Consider the following 21,035-nt stretch of genomic DNA (forward strand, 5'->3'; position numbering starts at 1 on the left):
TCTTACTCCCCCAATTAGTGCCTTTCCCTCGTTTACCCAGTCGCACACCTGCCCTGTGTTAGCCTCATTAGTCCTTCCCTGCTTCTGAGTTTTTCCCAGCCAGTCAGCTCCCTGCCTGTTCTTCTGCCTCATGACTTTACCTCACCTGAGCTGCCACCCTTTTTCTCCACCTGCGATTCATCCCTTCATCAGACTAGTTTGTATTTAAGTACTGGTTTTCAATGTAGTCTTGGCTCCTTGAGTTTGGTTATTTGATGTTCAGTTGCTGTTTCTGTGGAATAGAAAGTGATCGATTTGAGCTCCTGTGATCTGTTGTTTCCTGGGTTTGGGTCCACCTTCTCCACTCCACACCACACAACAGGATGTTTGTCTTGCTGTGGGTTATTTAAGCATCAAGTTACACCTGTTAAAACACTTACACTTAACCTGTGTATAAATCACAATTTAGCTTAAAGGTCTTATGTATGACTAAAGAGTGTATGCACTCAATATGATCTATAATACTGGAACTTTTACTGATCTGCTGTTTATCTGATCTGTTTCAACTGAAACATACAAACAACACTGAGCACATTTTTTGGCTTGAGGCCTGATAAGTCCAGTGGTTGAATTTATGGCTTGCATTTTTTTCCTGTTGATAGTGAGGTTGATGATGGATGGAGGAAGGATGACAGGCAATCTGAGGGTTCTGTATGTGAACATTGGTGATGAGGTTGCAGCAGAAAGTGACTCCATGGATGCACAGAGCTTCTGCTGGATGTGTTAATGCATGTTAAACTTTTTTAGTTGTCTTAGATGATTTCAAGACATTTTAAGCTCGTCTTTATCTAAACTGACAAATTATTTAGTAAGGTGAAAATTTCCATTGTGAGGGTCTGGAGAGACAAAAGAAACAAAGGAATGAAAGAAGGAAGAAAAGAATGTTGTTTTGCAAAACTTGAAGGGATTTTCCCACCCTGCTTGCTTTAATCCTCAGTCAATAACAATCCAAAGCAAGAGCAGGGACATGTCATCACTGCAGGCTTGAATTCCTCAAAGGACAGATTCAGGGTGATGTGTTAATTAATACAACAAACCTCATAAGATATGTGAAGAAATTGGTAGCATCACTGAAACTTTTTTTTTTTTTTTCACTTTTTTTTGTCACTTTGATGATGCATCTATCTTCTAAATCAACTTGTAATTTCATCCCATACTATTTTTATTTTCTAAATACAGGAACATGAAGGTCATGACACTTAATTTTCCATCTTTTATCATGTACTAAAAATACATTAAATCATTTTTTTTTTACTTTATTAAACTGTCCTTGAGTGATTCTATTCTATTTGCATGCAACAACCAACCACTGGCAGGACAATCAACAAACCAAGCCGAGAGATCAATCAGAATCCCTCATATTTGTGCACATATTTCAGACAAAATCCTCATTTTTCACCATATTTTCTGTGTTTAAAGCAATTATGTCCATGTCTTGATATACAGAACAAATATAACACCCTAGTTAAAGTGTAATACCAACTTATGGCACTAAGTGTCACTGTTTACTTTGAAGTGTCCTTTATCAGATCCGCTCAGCACCTGACTTTGACCCTTTCAGCCTCCACTGCACTCCAAGCTGCTGCACATTTGCTTTAAGGTTTGTCAACACATGTATGGTAGAAAATCATATGGTTCAAAACAGATTTTTGGCGCATTAGTGTTTGAGGGTATGTGTTTACAGCAGTACCTTTCAGGAAGTAAATTCAATGTGATAACTTAAGAACAGCTGACCTTCTCTCTGTCAAGGTCTGTAGATTAATGTCAACATGAAGAAATAAAATTAACTTGAATACCACAGACAAACAGGAAATAAGACAGTGTCCAGATACTGCGTTAAATATGACATTGGTGCCCTCTTGTGGACTGTTTGACCTTAATAGGATAATTTGACCACAATTTTTTGAAAGCCGTGAGAAATAGAGCAATGTATAATTGATTAATACAGATTAAAGTGGATCCTAGTAATCCCTTAATCTGCTGACAAATGCATCAGTAATGAGAAACACTATAGAAAATTACTTTCTGTCTTTATTTATATGGCTGAAGCTGTTTAATACATTTGTATAAGATTATACATGAGGACAGCTTCATTAGGCTGGTTATTCCATACATGAATATACAACTTTAAGGACAAACACACACAATGAGTCTATGCTACAACCTTTACAGTGTTTCTCTTCCTCAAAAGCAAATTAAAATTCAACCAAATTAATTGTTAATTAGATTGTCATGTTACACAGAAGCACAATGCAACCTTTTTATCATGAAGTAAATAAGATGTTTAGATATAAATAGTCTATTTCCACTGTCCATTATTGGCCAGTATTGTCATCCATAAGCTCCACAGTCCCTCAGGTCATGTAAGGTCACAACTACCTGCTGTCAGCATGTATGTTTTCGTCTAATAAGGATATTAGAAATGATGGCATGTTGTTAGGAATGCAAAGTCATGCTAGTCCTTTTCAAGAGCTGACAAGCAAAAATAATTCCTTTATTCAGAGTCAGAGTCAGTATGACGATGAGTCTGCATGTGATTTTGAAACCAAAAGTGATTGCAACATGGTGTTCTACTGGTGACTATGCACTAGTTTTGTCTTTTACATGCCAGTTGCTACAAAAAGTTGCTGCACACAGCTTGGGCTACATCCCGATTGTAGTTTCAAATTCTTGCTTACTGGTTTCACTTTTCACCGTCCTGCGTCTGCCTGATCTGAACAGGTATGACAATCTCATTGGCTGAGTCGGTGATGGATGTCCTGGGGGCGGGGGCCTCTATGGACAGAACTCCATCACCTGACAGTGAAGAACTGATGTGCTGTGAGTCTACCCCCTGCGGCAGCCTTGAAGAAATGAGGAGAAAGTTTATTTTGTCCTCTTGCCTCTTAGACATTTCACCATTTGTTTGCAATAATAAGACTTAATGCTTAACTTAACTTAACTTAACGCAATACCCAGCAATTATATTGAATTTCACCAAGATCATTTTTCAACATTTGTCACATTCACAGAGAGAACTCACTTGTATTTCCGGGTGAAGCACCTTGAAACCGATCCATGCTCATCCTGCCTTTCTTCATGATTTCCTTGTAACGAAAAACAGAAATAATTTTAAAAAGCTATGTTAAGAAAATAATGTTAATGATAAAGCACAAATTGATTAGATTCATTAGGATGTTTTTACTTAAAGGAGCAGTGTGTAGGATTTAGTAGCATCTACTGGTGAGGATTGTAGATTGTTTCCAGCTGAAACTTCCCCCATGGGCCAAGTATGAACTCCTGGGGCCATATTCACAAAGCTTCCTGTACAAAGAGCTGTTCTAAGAAAATTCTTTTGTTTTCTTAGAATTTCCCCTTAAAGTTAAGACTAGGTCCTTGTAAAGATAAAAGCTATTCACAGAGCATCTTAGACCTTAAAAGAGTAGGGAGGACTTTGAGAGTTTCGTAAGCAGAGGAGAAAATGGCAGAAAGATTAAGAGGTACGAGAAATATTCTCAAAACACTGGATGACAGTGAGTTAATGAAATGCTAAAGAGTTGATGGTGCAGGGCTAATATTTGTGGTAGATCTCATTAGAGATACACACACATTTTCCACCAACGCAATAACTCTATAACACCAGAAATAAAATGATCACAACACTAAGATATTTGAACCGGAAAAATGCAACAGTGCAGCAGTGATGACTTGAGTCTGTGTCAACCTTCCATCAGCAGAGTGATCACACTGACAATGACAACATTTTCAGTCTCACATTGTGATGCAGTTCATCTCATTTCCACTGGGTGTCCACACCTCGCAGGCTCACACAGGGGTGTGTCTGTGACAACCAATCACAACTGTTAAAAGAATGCTTCATACCCAGCAAGGGGGTCAATGACACCTCCTCACTAAGGTAATACTTTCTGTCCCTTCCTTGCTCTCCTAAATCACCCCTAAGCTAGGAATCCTCACTATTTTTTTAGGCTAAGTTAAATGTTCTCTGAGAGTGTTCTCAGAATGGTTGTGAATACAGCCCCAGGCCCCTGGGCACCAGTATGCAAAAGGCCCCACCAACTCTCCAATACAGAGGTAAGAAACACAGACTTTGTGGTGGTTTTGCCCTTTTTGTTGTTGTTGTTGTTGTTGCTCTGCGTGTCTTTGTAGTCATTACGCATCTTTTTGTGGTAATTTTGTGACTCCTTAATGGTTTAGTTTGGTGACTCTTTGTAGTCGTTTGTTTCTTTGATGTCATTTTGTGTGCTTTTTGCTTCTCTTTGTGGTTGTTTTGGCCCTCTCTGTACTTATTTTATGTATCTTTGCAGTTCCTTTGCAGCTCTTTGTGGTCATTTTGAGTCTCTCCTTTGTCGGCATGTGTTAATTTAGGTGATATTTTGCAGGTAAAAGACAGGGCACTGACACTTTGAGCCCTTGGGCCTGTGCTCAGAAGACCTGTCCAGTAATGCATGTCTGCAGAGGTCTCTTCCTCTATAAAACAAATGGACCCTAAAGCAGTTTCACGTTTACAGACTGTGTTCAGCTCGTCGCAGAAGGGCTGCTAACTATGGTGGCCAACACGGGAATCCAGATTCAGACTTTAAAGAGGTTTTTACCGGGAGCTGAATTATTTGCAGAGATCTCTTCCTCTCCACAACAAATGGAACCTGTGATTAAAACCAGTAAATAAAGCAGTTTCATATACAATAAATTCATGTTTTTGCATCAGCAAAGACACAAATGGCCCTGTGTAGAGCAAGTGTTTGGTTTGTCTGCTCTGGGCTACCATAGAATCATGGCAGTGCAACATGGCAGACTCCATGGATGAGGACCCACTCCTCATGTAGATATAAACAGCTCATTCTAAGGTAACAAAAACATATTTTTAGGTGATTATACACGAAAGAAAACATACTTATAATATATACATTATATATATACATATCCCCCTAAATCCTGCACACTGGACATTTAAGTTTTCTCACATCTCACAAATAGCACATGCAGAGTACCTGATATTTGCAAGTACCCTTCCTTGGTCGTGATTGTAATCTCCTCTGGTGAGAAGTGATTGACGTCCAGATTAATCTTCCAGCTGTCTTGCCCAGTTCGGATCTCTGACACCCCGCTCGTAAGTTGCCTCAGATCCTTTTGGTTCAACGCCGCAGGGTGCTGACTGCTGAATGGAGGCAGAAGGGGAGTTTGTGTGTACCCAGGCCAGGAGAAAGCTGCCAGTCTCCTCTTTGACCACTCTATCCAGTCCAGATCACTTGGATCCAGGAATGGAGGGAGGCCAAAATCCTGCGCAAAGATTCGGCTTGGCTGTGTCCAATTTGGGAAGGGATCCCACTTGACATCTCGGCGGAAAATGGGACGGGATAGTATTTTATTTTGGTCCCCCATATCCTAAAAAATAAGCTCAGAATGAAGGGAAAGGATGGTGAAACTGCAAAGGCTTAGAGCTCCACCCTAACAAACAAATCGAGATTGATGATTTGGACTCTAAACAATAGGGCAGCAGTATTTTTATTCCCGGCAGAAAGTGAGCACGAGGTCTGAGGAAAAGGCTGCTCTGGCATCTGTAGTGCTCTCCTCACACACTTTATATACCCAGCTGATTCATTCTAGCACTTGTCCAACGTTAAGTGTGATCTAAAGGATGAGAATGACTTGTATGTCATGAACTGTGGTGTCACTCCTCCGTTGCCCCTGGACCTGGAGAGGATAATGCTAACTATTCAGTATTTATATCTCTGGAGTGTCTGTGGCAAGTTGTTGGTGAGTGACTCTGGAAGCAGCAAGCAGACAGTTTATTCAGCAGTGGCCTCTGCAGTCTTGTCACATACTGGTGCTCATTGTCCATAGAAATCACAGCCTTGTGTTATGTGAGGGAACAGCACGTACATTCAGAGTCACACCGTAAACAACAGAGTTACTTCCAGTTTCTCAACACAAGACTGAAGGAAAAGAACTCCAAACAACCATTATTCTGTTGTGAGCATGTAGGGCAAATTACAACGTTAATGACATGTTTACATTCAGGACAAAGTGATGGACGGAGGCGCTGACGCTGTCGAGTGCTGGTGAGGAATTTTGCATCCAGAGCAACATCTTCATGGGTGTTATGTTATGCAAATAATGAAGTGAGCTTTAGAGAAATAAATCATACCATTGGCATTAGAGAGGAATGGTATTTATTTATGAGGCAATATCTGAAGCCTTTCCATCTGCACTCATCCAAAGCATCAGACCAAGATATTAACTAGATAGCCTACTAGACTATTGTTAGCAGCACCATCTTGAATTACCATCAAATAGGCTATTTTAATTTGTATATACTTCAGATCATCGTGATAACCTTGGTAAATATGAAGAAGTTTCCTCTTTGAGTCACAGAGGGATACAGTGTCTTGCAGGCCAAACTGTAGTGTCGCCATCTGACAGTCCACAGATTTTGTTACCTTTTTAGGACACATGATTTCTTCCTCATCAAGAATGAAACTGTGCAGCTTCTTACTGAAAGCATCTTATTCAAACGCATATTATTTGTTTTCCATGTTCAGTGTGACATTTGTTTGCAGGGCTTCCATCATACGTGCATTCAAGGCCCGCATATGACAAAACTGACTGTTGAGGATTAAAAAGAAAAAGTTAAAAGGACTATTTTGTTGAAAGGTTAGCCCTTTAATGTCCTCACCAAGAAAAAATGAAAGGAAAAACTTTTCCTTTGCATTTTTTGTTTGCTTATAATAACAAAAATCAATCTTAATTTTTTTTTAGCAGACCCCATAGTTTTTTAAATATAGGCCTCTACCACACAGCTGTGATGGCCCTTCATGGTAATGGTACAACAGGAAAAAAGTTACAAATCATGTTCTGTTATAATGTTAGAAATATGTTAGTTTACCAACATATACCAATTTGTGACCATGGAATTAGTAGTAATACCAGTACTACTATTATTTCCATGTATGTATTCTAGATTTTTACCATTGCAGTACTTCAAAAGCATCTCAAAAATGGTGAAAAAAAATCATGTTGATAGAATTGTTTTCATCAAATATATAATGGAATAATATTAAAGTTATGGTATTAACAACAATGAATATTCATTCATTCATATTTTTATTTCATAAGAATTGCAAATTGATTATCTTAGCATCACTACCTTTGCCATTAAAGGCCAATTCATCCATTTCACTGAGCATAGCTTTAGGCAGTCAAAAAACATACGTATATATATAAAATGGATAACATTAAATGTATCATTTAACAACAGTAAATGATCAGAAGATGTTTTATTTCTTAGCAGATTGTCAGTTTTAATTATATTAGCTTAGCTTCTCTGCCTTTACCATTAAAGGACAAATGAATTGTTTTGCAGAGCTTTTTTTATTTTTAAATTATTTGACCCTTATTAGATTTTTATTTTTTGTACAAGGTTACTCAAACCTGTTCAGTAAGACCTCTGAAACTATAATTTGTTAATAAACATGCCTACCTTTGAAAATCCCACCACGCTGAGCCTTTGTGTCTGAAGGAGGTGAACTGACAAGGCATATGATATTAAGACACAGTGACATCTAGTGGATTTTTTTAGCATGACGTGCCTGAACCAAATGTAGCTCAATCAGGTTGAGTTAAAATTTAACAAATTTTTCATTAAGATATAGTGACTCAAATTGTGCTCTACCAAACAGTTAGGATGTTAAAGGGTTAAAGCTTCTTCTGTTTTTTGATAATTATCTGGTGCATGCATAATATGGCTTCTTGATAGTAGGGCTGTGTCTGTGCTTTATAGAGCGGGGATAAATTTTGTGGCAGGTTGAAAATGTAGTCTGAAATCATTTGTATCCCACTGCAACTTTTGCTGTAAGGAGAAACTTATCCATATTCTCTAAGAGTATAGGCCTACCTCATTACAGTATAAAACAACAATAGGCCTACTAAAGCAATAAATTACCACTGCCAAATATTATTGTTGTTAGTTTTAACTGATAAATAACGAGAAAAGACAATAAGAAACATTTAAATACAAATTGTAGTGGAGTATTGAGATAAAAGGCCGGTCAGGAACATCTCAACAACAACATGTTGTTATGTCTGTAGCTTGGCAGAATGCACAGTAAAAGAAGAAAATCATAAATCACACTGAGTCTGAATTATAGTTACACAATAAACTGTATTTGAAAAACTTTATTGTCCAACATATTTAAACATAGCAAACTGTATGACAGTATTCATCAGCATTTGATGACAATGCACAAAAAACAAGCATTTCATTTTATAGTTTTTTTTTCTGTTTCTGTATATACATATATGTGTGTGTTTATATACATATATATAAATATACAGGTGGCCTGAAAAGCTGACCAAAGACTTTCTTTTTCTTCAGTAGACCAAAAACAATGATAATGGAGTGTTCAGACAGTGGCAGGTTTTTTGTTTTTATTAATGTTTCACCTTTCATGAGACTTTTATCAGTTATTGTTAACTTATTGAACAGGCTTACAGTATGTTAGAATGCTTTGCAGTGACAGTGTGTCTGGTCAAAAGTGCAACACAAGTTATAATTTAAAAAAACCAGTGCAATAATAGCCATGTAAAAGATGGAGTGAATAGTTACTCTTTAACTGAGCAGAGACCTTTGTATGTTTAGTCTGGATCATGGCTGTGCTTTACAAGATTTACAACCAATACAAGATGTCTCTTTTGTGTTATGTGTGTCTTTACCTACTGAAAGCATATATTTGTGAACGATTAATTTTAAAGGTACACAGTTTCCAGTAGCTGAGGAGTTGTGGTTAGAAGGCTGATGTCATCTCATTGTCTTGTTTTCTAAAATAAAATAAAAAAGAATAGAAACAGTTAGAGGGTAATGTACTTTCATTCTGTATGAGGAGACTATACAAAGCTTCTGTGAAACTTTTCCACATTCATTAAATGAGTTAATGAATTTAAAAGATGTTGTCCTACAGATTAATAATGCATCAGCTGAAGATACTGCACCTTTGCTTTCTCTTGGAGTGGAGTACGATTGTTGTTATAATTAAAATCAGTGCTGCAGCTCCAACAACTGAACCGGCCACAATTCCTGCGACGTTACCTGCAAATGACAAAGATGTTTTTAAAATAGAGGAAGTTCCTAGGAAGTTTCATTACCTTTTTACATTTAATAGTTAACTGCATAGATTCAGACAGAAAGTGAGAGTACATGCAACAGTGATCCCCAACCAGGTAGAACTTCGTTCTGCTGACACAGTCATCCCATGCCTGTACTTTTTTTTTCATGTCCAGTTCAGTGGAACACATTGGCTTAATGTTGTATGTCTCCTAAGTATTTTTTGTGTTGCTACTGATTAAGGGTGTAGGTTCAGTTTCCACTTTGAATTGGTGGGGGACACATTTGAATAGGGGGTTTGTGGGTCTTCTGCCAGAACATTTTGAGCGTCAAACACTTATTTTTATGCACCAATGTGCGCCTTTTATAGACCAATTTATGATGTGTATATGTCTTCAATTTTGTCAGAATAAAAAGCCTTTGTTTCTTTCATGTTTTTCTTGGGGGGAGCATTCCTCTGCATCCCCCCTTTTTCCCCGAAATCTACACCTATGCATTGGAATGTATTGAATTAAAAATCCAGTATGTTAAGTGTACCCTTTGAGTGCATGTATTTGCTTCAAACAAAGGCAAGAAAAAATTAATTCTTGTCATTTGTGATTGGCCATAATATACTTCCCAGCCATGCAGGCAGCTTAACTGAAAGCATGGTTTTTGGTATGGCAATGTCTGTTGATACGTCTGTTGTGTCCCCTTTTTTCCCCAGACTGATTAGCTGGATTGGCAAAAAATCTTGTACCAACATTCATGGTGCCCAGAGGATGAACTTTACTGACTTTTATTATCCTCTGAGATTCTGACTACAGGTGAGATTAACATTTGTAGATTTGAATGAAATCTCTTGTCAGCTTTTGGATAGACTGCAACAAATTTTTGTACAACCTCTCATTGTCCCTGAGAGGATTGTAAACACTAATGATCCCTAAACGTTTCATCTAGCACCATCAAGTGTTCAGGTTTTAGTTTAGTATGCTTAACACAGGTTTATCTCCTGCGAGTGTCACCCACCAGGCGGATAAGCCACCTAAGAGTTGAAGAGGTTTGTTTCTAAGAACACACAAGAAAACCTTCCCGAACAAGTCAGTAATTATACACAGAAAAAAAAGGAGCAAATTTTCTGTGCCAAATATGAGCACAAATACAGGCACTCAATGGCATTAAGAGCACAAAAAGTTTTTGAAAAGCAGCTACTCTGGACTGGAACAGGTCTCACTTTTCTGCATCCGACAGCTTCCCTCCTTTTTCCTGTGAAGCTGCGTGTTTCTCGTAAGAGTGGGACAAATGGCCACATTAGTCACCTGCCACTGATGTTTCTTGGATGAACTGCACACTGGCAAACATCAGTGTCTGCTCAAGTTTACGGGAAAAAGTGGCTGAGCCTGTGAACGCCACAGTTGTGACATGAAAAAGTCTCAGGCGAGCGTGAGTGACCGACCGACCTTTGGCACAGCAGCACAGCTTTTAAGCCCAGTGTCATATTTGATTGGAATGCAGCCGCAATTCTTGCTTACATAAATATCTGTATAAAAATGTCATGAGTGATTTGATTTTTTTTTAGAGCTGATTCGATGGATCAAATGATGCACAGAAGGATGCACACACACATACATTCTCAAATACAGACACATTTGCCACTGCTGATTTGTGAAGATCAGAATTATCAGACAAAACTTAATAACTTTTTCATACTTGGAATCACGCAGGATGTGTCCTGTCCAGACCACTGGCCGTTCGACTGGCAGACGCGCACTTCTGATCCTTTGAGTTTGTACCCGTCATCGCAGGACAGCTTCACCTTAGCTCCTTGTAAATATGTGGTCCCCTCCTTCTTCCCATTAGTTGGCGGTGAAAGCCATCCACAGGATATCACTGCACAGCAAAACAACAACTGTGAAGCCATGCAAATATCTATTATAATCACTTTTTCATTGTGTGTTTTTATAAACTCACCTGGCTTTAGATCCTTCACAAGGGAAATGTGACTCTGGAAAGACATTTTGGTGGCATTTCCCATTGCTGGACTACGGCCTACCAGGATGTCATACCTACAGGACAGAGATACTGATCAGAAAGTGAGCTGCTGTAGTTAAGAAAATTGTTTCACTTCAGTGCATTTAAACAAAGTTGAAGAATGCATCATCAGGAGCTAAGATATTACTTTTATTCCCTGTATGGGGCAAAATCTAAAAATGCTGCGTCCTACATTTCCTTACATGCTTTTTGTGAGACCTCTTTGCTTGGTCATTACCCATGTCCTTCAAACTCATACTTCCAATATAGAATGCAACCTTTTTGTATTCAGCAGGCCGAAATTATGGCCTGTTCTCATTCCCAGGTTGTCAAACACTGTCAGATATCCTTAACATGTAATATTGACACCAATGGCGCAACTGACGTAGTGTAAAGAGCAAGAAAGTCTGCTAAGGACAGGGGGTGGGGAGGTGGATAAGAAACACTTTAATTGAAATCTGGATCATTTCTCTTGATCCGTCTTGGCTGAGCTTTTTGGAAAAATTCCACATGCAACCACTAGGTGGTCTGTCAGCGAAAGAGGACAAACAAGTACAGGTGCAAAAAGCTTTATCTAAATATTGAAATGAAACAGGTTTAATATCCAGACTTTAAACTTTTTTGAAAGATTAAGGTTTTTTTTGTTTGTTTTATTTTTTAAAAGAAATAAAGGGGAAAAAAGACTTTCACTGGGGTATCAGTTCTTGTCACATGTTAAATCAAAAGTCAGAATTATTTTTATGTAACATTATGTAATTTACGCACAGCCCACACTGATATCACATGATGTATTTCTGTCACTGTATTTTTATTATTTTATTTATTATCTAACCCATTTTTAACAAAAATAAGTCTCACTGAGGTCAATGATTGTTTTTTTTACAACCGTACTTATTTTAACCCAAAAAATGACTTTATTTCTAAACCTAACCGAGTAGTTTTGTTGCCTAAACCTAACTGTGACCATTTCACAACATTAACCACGTGTTGCAATGTTTGTCAGCTGTGCATCACGTAGACACACTAAAGGGTGCTGGGTGCGTTGTTATCAGACACCTATGGGTGTGACAAAGTGTCAGTGACCTGGGACTGAGGACAGGTTTGATGACATCACAGTGACATCATCAGGGTTTAGAAAGTTCCCCTCAGGAGTGGTACTTCTAATGATGTGTAACCCTCCCCATATAGAGACATGACTTCATTCTTACTGAGATAGCCAACATTATTTAAGATTTTCTTGTCATACCTGCAGAACTGAGCGCCCTCTCCAGAGCATATCTCAGCTGCTTGATTGGCTAATGGATCATCTGGACTCTCAGGGACAGAAAACACCGGAATAAAGGTGTGGTCGTGTCTCGGATAGTAGAGATATGTGTTCAAAAGATAGTCTGAATCATATGTGAACAAGGCAGACTTGTTGGAGATGGCCCCTGTAAGACAGAGAGAAACATTAGACAGTTACCATTAAAAGTGCTTCAAGTTAAGTGGAAACTTTGCAACATGAAAATTCAAAGGGTGTATCCCAACATGCAGGGGACATGACCCCTAACAGGAAGCAGTATGACAAGATGAGGTGTGACAAGAGGACCTTAAACTTTGACCTGCGTGTAATTTTTCCTGACTAATATCCAAGATAATTCAGGAGTCAGGAATAGATTTATGACTACAGGTTTCCATTTTTAACCTGATAATAGTCCTGACCTTACTCTCCTAGTTGCCTTATATTGGCCTTGACTACATTTGTTTTACTTATTGATCAAATAAATCATTACCTACTCAACCATTTCACATCATAAGACAGTGAATGAGTTGCTTCTTATTATGTGGGTGGTTTCATCTAATAATCCAAATCTCATGTGATTCATAGTCTATGTAAAATATACAGATGTAAACACCACATTAATTTTGAAGAACAGCACATAATCTGCATTGTGAGATTTTTTTCTTACAGCTTGCCCCAAAGCTGAACACCTCCTCTGGATTGCTGTGGTTCTGCACAAGTTGGCCGTTGGTGAGAGCGAGATCATCCCTGGGGTCACCGTTCATCTTTCCCAGCAGTCCCAGGGTGGAGTTTTTGAAACCCTCTGGCAGGAGCACGGTGGTTGTCATGGTTCTCTCTCTCAGTCGGACTTCCACCCCGGCTCCACTGGGGAACATCACGGTCACATTTGTAGAGGACGGAGAAAACACAAACACACCTAGAAGGGAGATTAAGTCAGAATAAAGGCAGTTCTTTTAGTTTTAACAAGATGATATCGAGACCTCACTTTGAAGACCCTGAGAGGATATTTTCTCAATCAGCATCTTACTGTGTGGGTCCTACAGGAACACACACATTTATGCCAAAGTTGGAACAGTTTTTTTCATTTCACAATTCTGCAGGGGTGGAGGAAATATTTAAATCCTTTACTAAAGTAAAAGTAGTGACACAACTGTGTAAGAATACTTAATTACAAGTAAAAGTCCTGCATTGAGAATTGAAAAAGTGAAAGTACAGAAAATGTGTGTGTTGTAGCAGAAGCGTAGCTGTTCCTTCCTGCACTGTTGCCGTTGTTTAGCTCTGTTTATGGAGTTAGCACCGTTAGTTGCTAGCCGCCGGCTCAACCACCTCCATGTTGAGAACCGTATCCAGACCACTCTTACGCTTTGAATTTTGCATAGAGCCTATAGACTGTATGAACGACATGAAAGCTCCCCAAAAGTGAAGCCAAAAAATTTGAGTCTTATAAAGGTATACTAGGAACTATTAAATTCTAATTAATTTCTCCAAGACTTTCTTTTTCCATGGCTAGTTTAGCTAGACTCAAGAATAGCCACTGTCAGTAAGGATCACGAAAAAATTTCGAGGAAAAGGCGCCAGGCCGTGGACGTGTGACACACCAACACATTTTAGTTGACGGAGTGTCAAAACATTTTTTTAATTTGGTGTATAGGCAACACATTTTTACAACTGGGGAATGTATGAATTATTTTAGTTCTACAATAACAACAAATGAAAATGAAAATCTTAAAAAAATAACTTTTATTCATTTCCATACACTTGTTTGTCAAAGCCATAGGGAGTCACTGGAGAGGGGCTAAAGAGCCCCATGTGGCTCTAGAGCCAAGGGTGCTGACCCCTGGGATAGGACATGGGCAAAACTTAGAGATCAAAGTTTTTCTCAAAGATTGTGTCTGTCAATTGAGGTAGTTCTTATCTCACTGACGTACGTTTAAAGGTTAATCTCTCTGATAAATTTGGATATAACGAGCGATTTGATGCTATATAAAGGGGGTTTGATGTCATGATTGACAGTTGCATGTGCCAATTGTTGTGCTCACAATCAATGGTGCTGCTCGCAATTGGTCAGACAGTATGGGCAGAACATTGATACCGTGGAGACTCTGGCTCCAAATGATGTCACCAACACAAATTAGCAGCGTACCTGGGGTATACTGGTAACATTTTATGCAGTGGAAGGAAGTATTGAAGGAAAATTTCATAAGTAAAAGCACTCACACGCAAAAATCGACCCTGTGAGTGTTATGTTAATATAAAGTACATTGGATTACTGGATTATAATTGATACATTTACTGAATGTGTAAGCAGCATTTATTGTTGTACTTGCTCAAGGTGGAGGTCATTCTTAATACTTTGTCTTAATCACAGTGTCACAACTGTGTCCAAATTCCCATTTACTGTCAAACAAAATCTAAAAAGGGAAGACATTTTATAAGATTTTATCAGGGATACGAAAATAATAAGCAAAAAGTTGAATCAGGGTCTCACCGTGCAGGTCCATCCAACTCTGCTCAGAAAAGGAGAGGGTTCTGTGATTCTGCAGCACTTCAAGACTGTTGTGACCGCTGGCCAACCGCACCTCAATAACATCAGAGAGTTTTTCCTTCATGGCTACAGCCGTCAACTTTGTTGCTTTTATTGAGGTTTCTAACAGTGGAAGAATCAGATCAATGATGCAGGGATGAGGAATTATAATAGTGTATGTACAGTGTGTTTTAGAAATATTTGTCACACTTATCAAGTGATATTATCATTGCTGAGAAAGACAAACTTTGAAAAGCTCAGAGCCTTCAGTAACTCACCGTTCACAGGCTCTGTTCTGCCTTGGATTGTCAGCATTTTCTTTCTCGAGGTCACCAAAGTGTATTCCCCAAAGCCGTTGAAGGAGTAGCTGACACCATCAAATGTAATGAAGTGGGGATCTCCAAACACCACAGCTGGCATTTCACACAAGAATTTAAGTCTCCACACAAAACAACAATAATATTATGAAACACATAACACCATGGTTAAAGGTTGACTCACCTGAGCTGGGTGGCTGGTAACGCCTGCAGTCACTGGAGGGCCGGTGTTTGAAGTAGTAGTGGCAGTTGTCAGACCACAGGCAGCAGTAGTAGAAGCTGAGGACGTCATAGACCCAGTGGGACTGTCCAGGAATCCGAGGGGGGTTGTTGAATGGAGGTGAGCCCCAGTCGTGTGCTCGGTCTGGAGTGCTTCCCCCAATGGAGTCTCCTGTCAAAACCTGAGCGCCGGTGCTGTCATAGCAACACTGTTGTCCCGCTGCGTACCTAGGACTGTTGATAGAAACATGTCAGCAATTTAATCTAAAGTTAGGCAGTAATGCTTACTATGTTTGACATCTTACTTTAGAGTGTTACCTTGCTAACATTTTTTTAATTTGAAATGAAAACAAAGTACACCTGAGACTGATGGGAGTGTCATTAGTTTTGCAGGTATTCAGTCATAAACCAAAGTACTGAACAAAGTCAAATTTTGACCTGATAATCTTGAGGAGGACATGAAAGTGTGTACCTAATATTGGCAATAATGGGGTTTCTCAGCAGTTTCCATAACAGAAACGCTTATCCTCCAATCAATAGAAAAATGCAATTTTGACAAATCTCTTAATGTTTTCTAAACATTCTCTGAAAGTTTTGATACCTAATCACAGCATGTATTTTTCTACTGTGTTGGTGGCTTAATGTGGTAAGTCTATTTTCGAGGGATTTTTGACCATTTATATCAATTCTCAAGTGGTCAAAAATGCTTAAATTTAGCACTAAAACTATGTGACAAATACTATCGACCTAAAAGTATCTACAAAAACTTTTGAGACATAATTGAGCATGGAAATGGCCATCATATACTTCAGTTATAATGATCTAAGCCCTTTTACAGGCTCCTAACCAAAACACAATGTTTAATACATATGAATACCCAGAAAAGAGTTGAGTTGTATCTCAAATTATTCTTTAGGTGCCCAGCTTTGAGATGATGTATACCACTTAAATGTGGCATGTACTGTTGACCAATTATCTCCCCATAAACATCCTCCATCCTCCCCATGAAATCTACTGGTGTAGATTACGCATAATTTTTTTTACATTTTATTTACTGCAGTATTGTTAAAAGTTACATCAATTTTTTAATTAGTTGTTTACCTTGTAGTGTAGTACTACTTTCAGGATGCTTTTGATATATTTTTAGGTATGAATGTACAGTTATGGGCAGGTGGCTCCATTAATCAGTGCACAGAGTAAAGTTTTACTGTGTCAGGTGTCATTATTCAAGTTAAGCTTTCATAAAGAGGGTGGGTGCAGAGTTTAACCATTAGTGCACTAACTTACAAGTGAGTACAAGGAGGATTACGGGGGTATTTACTACTGTTTGCTTCTGGGGTGAGGCAGGGTGGGCCAGGTGTGGGCATTTCTTTGAGGTTATATGTGTAATTAACAGCTCAGATAAAAGAACAGAAAATAAAGATTAATTAATACAGGCTGCTTTGTAAATTAGATAAATACTTTGTGTTTCAAAGTATTGCTTTTGATGTAAATGCAGTTGTAATATTTAGAATATAATATTCTGCAAGTCTGAGTGAAGAATTCACCTTGCCTGTATCGCCCTCACACAGTGAATACTCCCAGGGTGGTATGTGCACACACTCCCCTTCTCCATATCGCAGCCATAGTCAGTCTGAGGAGAAAGAGAAAGCCACTGTGACCAAGCAGCCAACCATGTTCATATGTATACTGTAATCCAGAGAGAAAATAATCCTCATCAATACACACATGCAGATCAGAGGTGTACTACATCAGTACATCAACACATACATGCAGATTTAACACTGCATGTCACTCAACAGTCATTAGAAGACAGTAATGGCTTTGCCTAACCCTTACTGTAAATGTGTCAGATAAAAGGCATAAGATTGATGCTGAGACGTGGTCAACATTCCAAGAATGCTTGTAAAAACATTTAGGGGAGACCGCTCCTTGACTTTGAACTGATAAGCAGAGAGCATTAGTAAAAGGCCACAGCCACTGACAGTCACCATAAACACATAAAATCATTACATAGTTAATGTAGCACATAAAAACACTGTTATGATGTCTCTTTTCTGTTCATCTGAGACATATGAGTGCATGTGTGTTATTTAAATTGTGTGATGATTGTCTATTTAAGCCTGCGTTGACATAACTTATGATGTTATGATTTGGGTTTGTTGCCTTTATTATAGGGCAGCTGAAGATAGACAGGATAGGAGGAAAAGAGAGGGGAGGAAATTGAGCAGTCATAATATCTTGTTTAGACATTTGTTTCTAAAATCAAAGGGTGAGCTACCGAGGCACCACTGCCTAAATTTTAATATTTCACTGCTGGAAAGATGCAGTAGACGTAAATACTTTTAAAATTGTTGCTAAATGACCTGAGAAAACAAAGAAAGGGGACTGTGGCATTCACTTTTGCTCGAGAGGAAAAAGAAAGAAAACCGCATCTGCCAGCATGCACTTTGACACACCAGTGAGCGCTTTCACTGGCAGGTGGCAAAACACAAGCTTGGCTATTTTCAAATCATAAACAATATGCAGGTGGCTGGTAACAAATGATCTCGAATCACAGTTGAACAATATATTTCTGAACACATTTTTAGGCGAGAAAGAGGCAACACAGTAACACAATCTTGGTTCATATTTGATTAGCACCACCGCTACCGTTTTTTGGGTCTCTGTTGTTACAATACAGTACTTCACGATTTCTCACATTACAGCCAAACAGTGCACTAAAATATGTTCTTGAAGACATTTTAGGCGAGAAATGGGCAATACAGGAAAAGGATCTTATGTTTTTATTTGATCAGCGCCGCCTAGTTTTGACGTTTGATTGGAGTTTGGTCTGTGTTTGAGCGAGACCCCAAGAGCCAGGAAAAAAATGCTGATTTACATGCACTACCCATGTTATTATGATACAAAGCTGGTTGAAAATGGCAAAGTATCCCTGTAACTGCATTTATGTGCATGAGGTAATTTGAATCATCTCACAGTGATTTTGGGCCATTATTTTTTAAGGCTGTCTCATGTGATTGCAGCCAAACTTGCTGCTCTTCCCACTTACATGAAACCTCCCAGTGTCTGCTCTCGCTTGAGCCAGAGTGCAGGGGCAGTCTATGATCTCGCTGAGGAAGTTCGGCAGCTTATCTTCCAGCTTGTCCCATGCTAGACATTTATCCAGGGCCCAAACTGTCGAGTTCTGCCTGAACTTCTCCTCCAGATGCCAGGCCAGAGCGTGATCCTCGGTCCATGCGGCTTGTACATTCCTAAATGGCATGACAAATACTGTACAGCTGACAACCAGAATAATACAGTCTTTCTATATTATAGGAAGGATTGTTTAAAAGATATTGTATTATTGATTCGTGATGATTCTGAACATGTGAAATTGTTTCAGTACTCATTTTCTGCAGTATAGATACGCAGATATCAGCTGTGTTTCCTTGCTCTCTCTTATTATTAATGTTTACTACAGTCTTTCTGTGTTATCTGCTACTAACCAAGAAAATTCAAATTCATTCAGTCAAATTTGTCAATTTTTCCTCATGGTATCGATAATAGTATCAAATATTGATATTTTTCAATGTATTGTATTGAAGTTAGAGATTCCAGTATCATGACAACACTAATAGGAGGTGTACTGTACATACCACATGCCATCAGGGTACTTGCTGGGGCTGATGCGTAGAGAGCCAAGTTCCCAACTTGCAAAACCGTTCTCTGCTGGTTTAGGCAAGAAGCTAAAGGAGCCATTGTTGGGCTGATCTTTTGCAAGTGAGTACAGGTATTTCCACTCACCCTGCCAGTTGGCTGAGTAGGGTTCTCCTGCAGAGAAACATTTAACAGAATCCTTTGTTTTTACTTAGCTAATAGTCATGTGATCTACAAAGTATAAATAAACAGGTGTACTCACCTGTCTCCCTGTATCCCCAGAGCTCTATATTGACCCTGTCCGCTATGACCAAAGAGGTATTCCACGTCATCTCAAGAATGCCTCCAACATCAGGTGTACCATAGTACTGCCATTTTGTTGAGTTGACCAGAGTCGCCTTAAACTTAGCATCTAACTTGCCAGTATGAACTGCAGCAACACATTTGAATCAAATAATGTTACTGTCATTTCAACACCAAATAGAAAACTGTGTTTTAGTTTTGAGGTCGTCCTCTTAAGAATATGCAGACAGTAACTGTACCTGAGAGCCAGCTGCCAACTCTGTTGAATGTGGTGCCATTATCAGAGGAGATGTCCAAGGGAATCCATCCTGTTTCATACAGTAGCGGGGAGATACAATGGCCTCTACTGTGGTCATCCACATACCCCACAGTATTAGTACTGTAGTTGAACCTGCCATTAGATATAAAAGAATGGTCAGCAGGTTTCTATGAAGTAAATAAAGTTGTAATTTCTCTCAATCATTTAACTAATCAAAGATTTAACCAGAGCAGGTTCAAGAACAAGGATGGGTTACTGAACAGGCCTACCAGGCACAGGCCCAGGTGCACAAAGTGACAGGGCTCCTGGGCCTTCACATGCAAAGTGTCACTCAAATCAACATGTACAGAGCAGGAAGAGACACAAAATGACACAAAAGAGACATAGAAAGACCAAAAAGATCAAAAATTCCCTAAAATAGACACAAAACAACCACAAGGAGACACGAATCTACCACACAGACACAAATCCACAAAAACCAACAACTAAAAAGAGATTCAAAACCACTGCAAAATCTGTTTGTCTTGCTCCTGTCTTGGGAAGGTGGTGGGGCCCTTTGCATATCTGTACCCAGTACCCCATGTAAAGGAACAGATGGAACATTTTTCAGATAGTTTATAAAGTAACATTTCAACAGCTTATTAGCTGAGATTCAATCAGCAATTGAACTATTTTGCTTTGTCTATATGTGTCTATGTGAAAATTCAAGAACACACACTTATGTACAGACAAAACAAAACAGCTGAATCTCAACTAACAAGCTGCTGAAATGTTACAGATACCCTATAATTTATCTGTGGGTGGACTGTCCAAATTGTAACCCAAAGTCTTACCTGCATATGATCTCTGAACTATTGAAACTCGCTTCAAGGATAGTAAAATCTGTCCCACCCAAAATGGACCCAGAATATGGAAGGGCTTCCACACAGTACTCCTTATAGTCTGTACAGCAGGTCTTCAGGGACTCGCATGTTGAGTGGCATGAACATGAGAAAACTTGTAGCCCACAGTTTCCTTCACATGTCAGTCCTGTCCGAAAAAGAGATGTATCTTAAGTATGGAGTGTGGACTGTGCCAGCATTTTTTTAAAAATTGATAAATCCAAAAGCAAGTTATAGTTATAGGTTGGTATTACTTTAAACGACAGTGACAAAACACAATGTATGTGGCAATTCAGAAATGTGTGGGTACTTACCTAATGTCCTGCAGATACATGAAACCAGGAGGACAAATATTACTGCTGTTAGTCTGTCCATCATAACAGAGTGAATATGCCAGCTAAGGTTTCTGCTGCTCTCTCAGCTCCTTTCATCCCAGGTATATATACTCAGCATTTTCCTAAACCT

General features: G+C 38.9%; 2 protein-coding genes across 2 annotated transcripts; both read right to left on the reverse strand.

Annotated features, from left to right (window-relative positions):
• Positions 1-2,052: 2,052 nt before the first annotated feature.
• Positions 2,053-5,652, reverse strand: LOC117269977 (heat shock protein beta-1-like). The gene is made up of 3 exons (XM_033647360.2): positions 5,028-5,652; positions 3,062-3,125; positions 2,053-2,882 (listed from the first exon to the last, which is right to left on the reverse strand). Exons 1-3 carry the CDS (start codon positions 5,416-5,418, stop codon positions 2,723-2,725), a joined length of 615 nt encoding a protein of 204 aa, XP_033503251.1. The 5' UTR covers positions 5,419-5,652; the 3' UTR covers positions 2,053-2,722.
• Positions 5,653-8,177: 2,525 nt separating this feature from the next.
• On the reverse strand, positions 8,178-21,035 carry LOC117269362 (sushi domain-containing protein 2-like). Its single transcript, XM_033646323.2, has 16 exons — positions 20,885-21,035; positions 20,523-20,718; positions 19,670-19,821; positions 19,390-19,557; positions 19,127-19,301; positions 18,541-18,742; positions 17,036-17,121; positions 15,454-15,722; positions 15,231-15,365; positions 14,917-15,075; positions 13,096-13,344; positions 12,393-12,576; positions 11,087-11,181; positions 10,826-11,005; positions 9,025-9,121; positions 8,178-8,853 (listed from the first exon to the last, which is right to left on the reverse strand). Exons 1-16 carry the CDS (start codon positions 20,946-20,948, stop codon positions 8,820-8,822), a joined length of 2,445 nt encoding a protein of 814 aa, XP_033502214.1. The 5' UTR covers positions 20,949-21,035; the 3' UTR covers positions 8,178-8,819.

This window comes from Epinephelus lanceolatus, chromosome 19 (assembly GCF_041903045.1).
Source record: "Epinephelus lanceolatus isolate andai-2023 chromosome 19, ASM4190304v1, whole genome shotgun sequence".
Taxonomy (NCBI): Eukaryota; Metazoa; Chordata; class Actinopteri; order Perciformes; family Serranidae; genus Epinephelus; species Epinephelus lanceolatus.

Excerpts from the sequence above, each read along its gene's own strand:
- LOC117269977 (XM_033647360.2), bottom strand. The coding sequence starts at position 5,418 with ATGGGGGACCAAAATAAAATACTATCCCGTCCCATTTTCCGCCGAGAT. Across the intron at positions 3,126-5,027 it reads AGGGTACTTGCAAATATCAG|GAAATCATGAAGAAAGGCAG; the intron begins GTACTCTGCATG and ends TTTCGTTACAAG. Across the intron at positions 2,883-3,061 it reads TGCTTCACCCGGAAATACAA|GCTGCCGCAGGGGGTAGACT; the intron begins GTGAGTTCTCTC and ends CATTTCTTCAAG.
- LOC117269362 (XM_033646323.2), bottom strand. The coding sequence starts at position 20,948 with ATGATGGACAGACTAACAGCAGTAATATTTGTCCTCCTGGTTTCATGT. Across the intron at positions 15,723-17,035 it reads GTGAGGGCGATACAGGCAAG|TCCTAGGTACGCAGCGGGAC; the intron begins GTGAATTCTTCA and ends TTCTATCAACAG. Across the intron at positions 11,006-11,086 it reads TGTGAAGGATCTAAAGCCAG|TGATATCCTGTGGATGGCTT; the intron begins GTGAGTTTATAA and ends TTTGCTGTGCAG.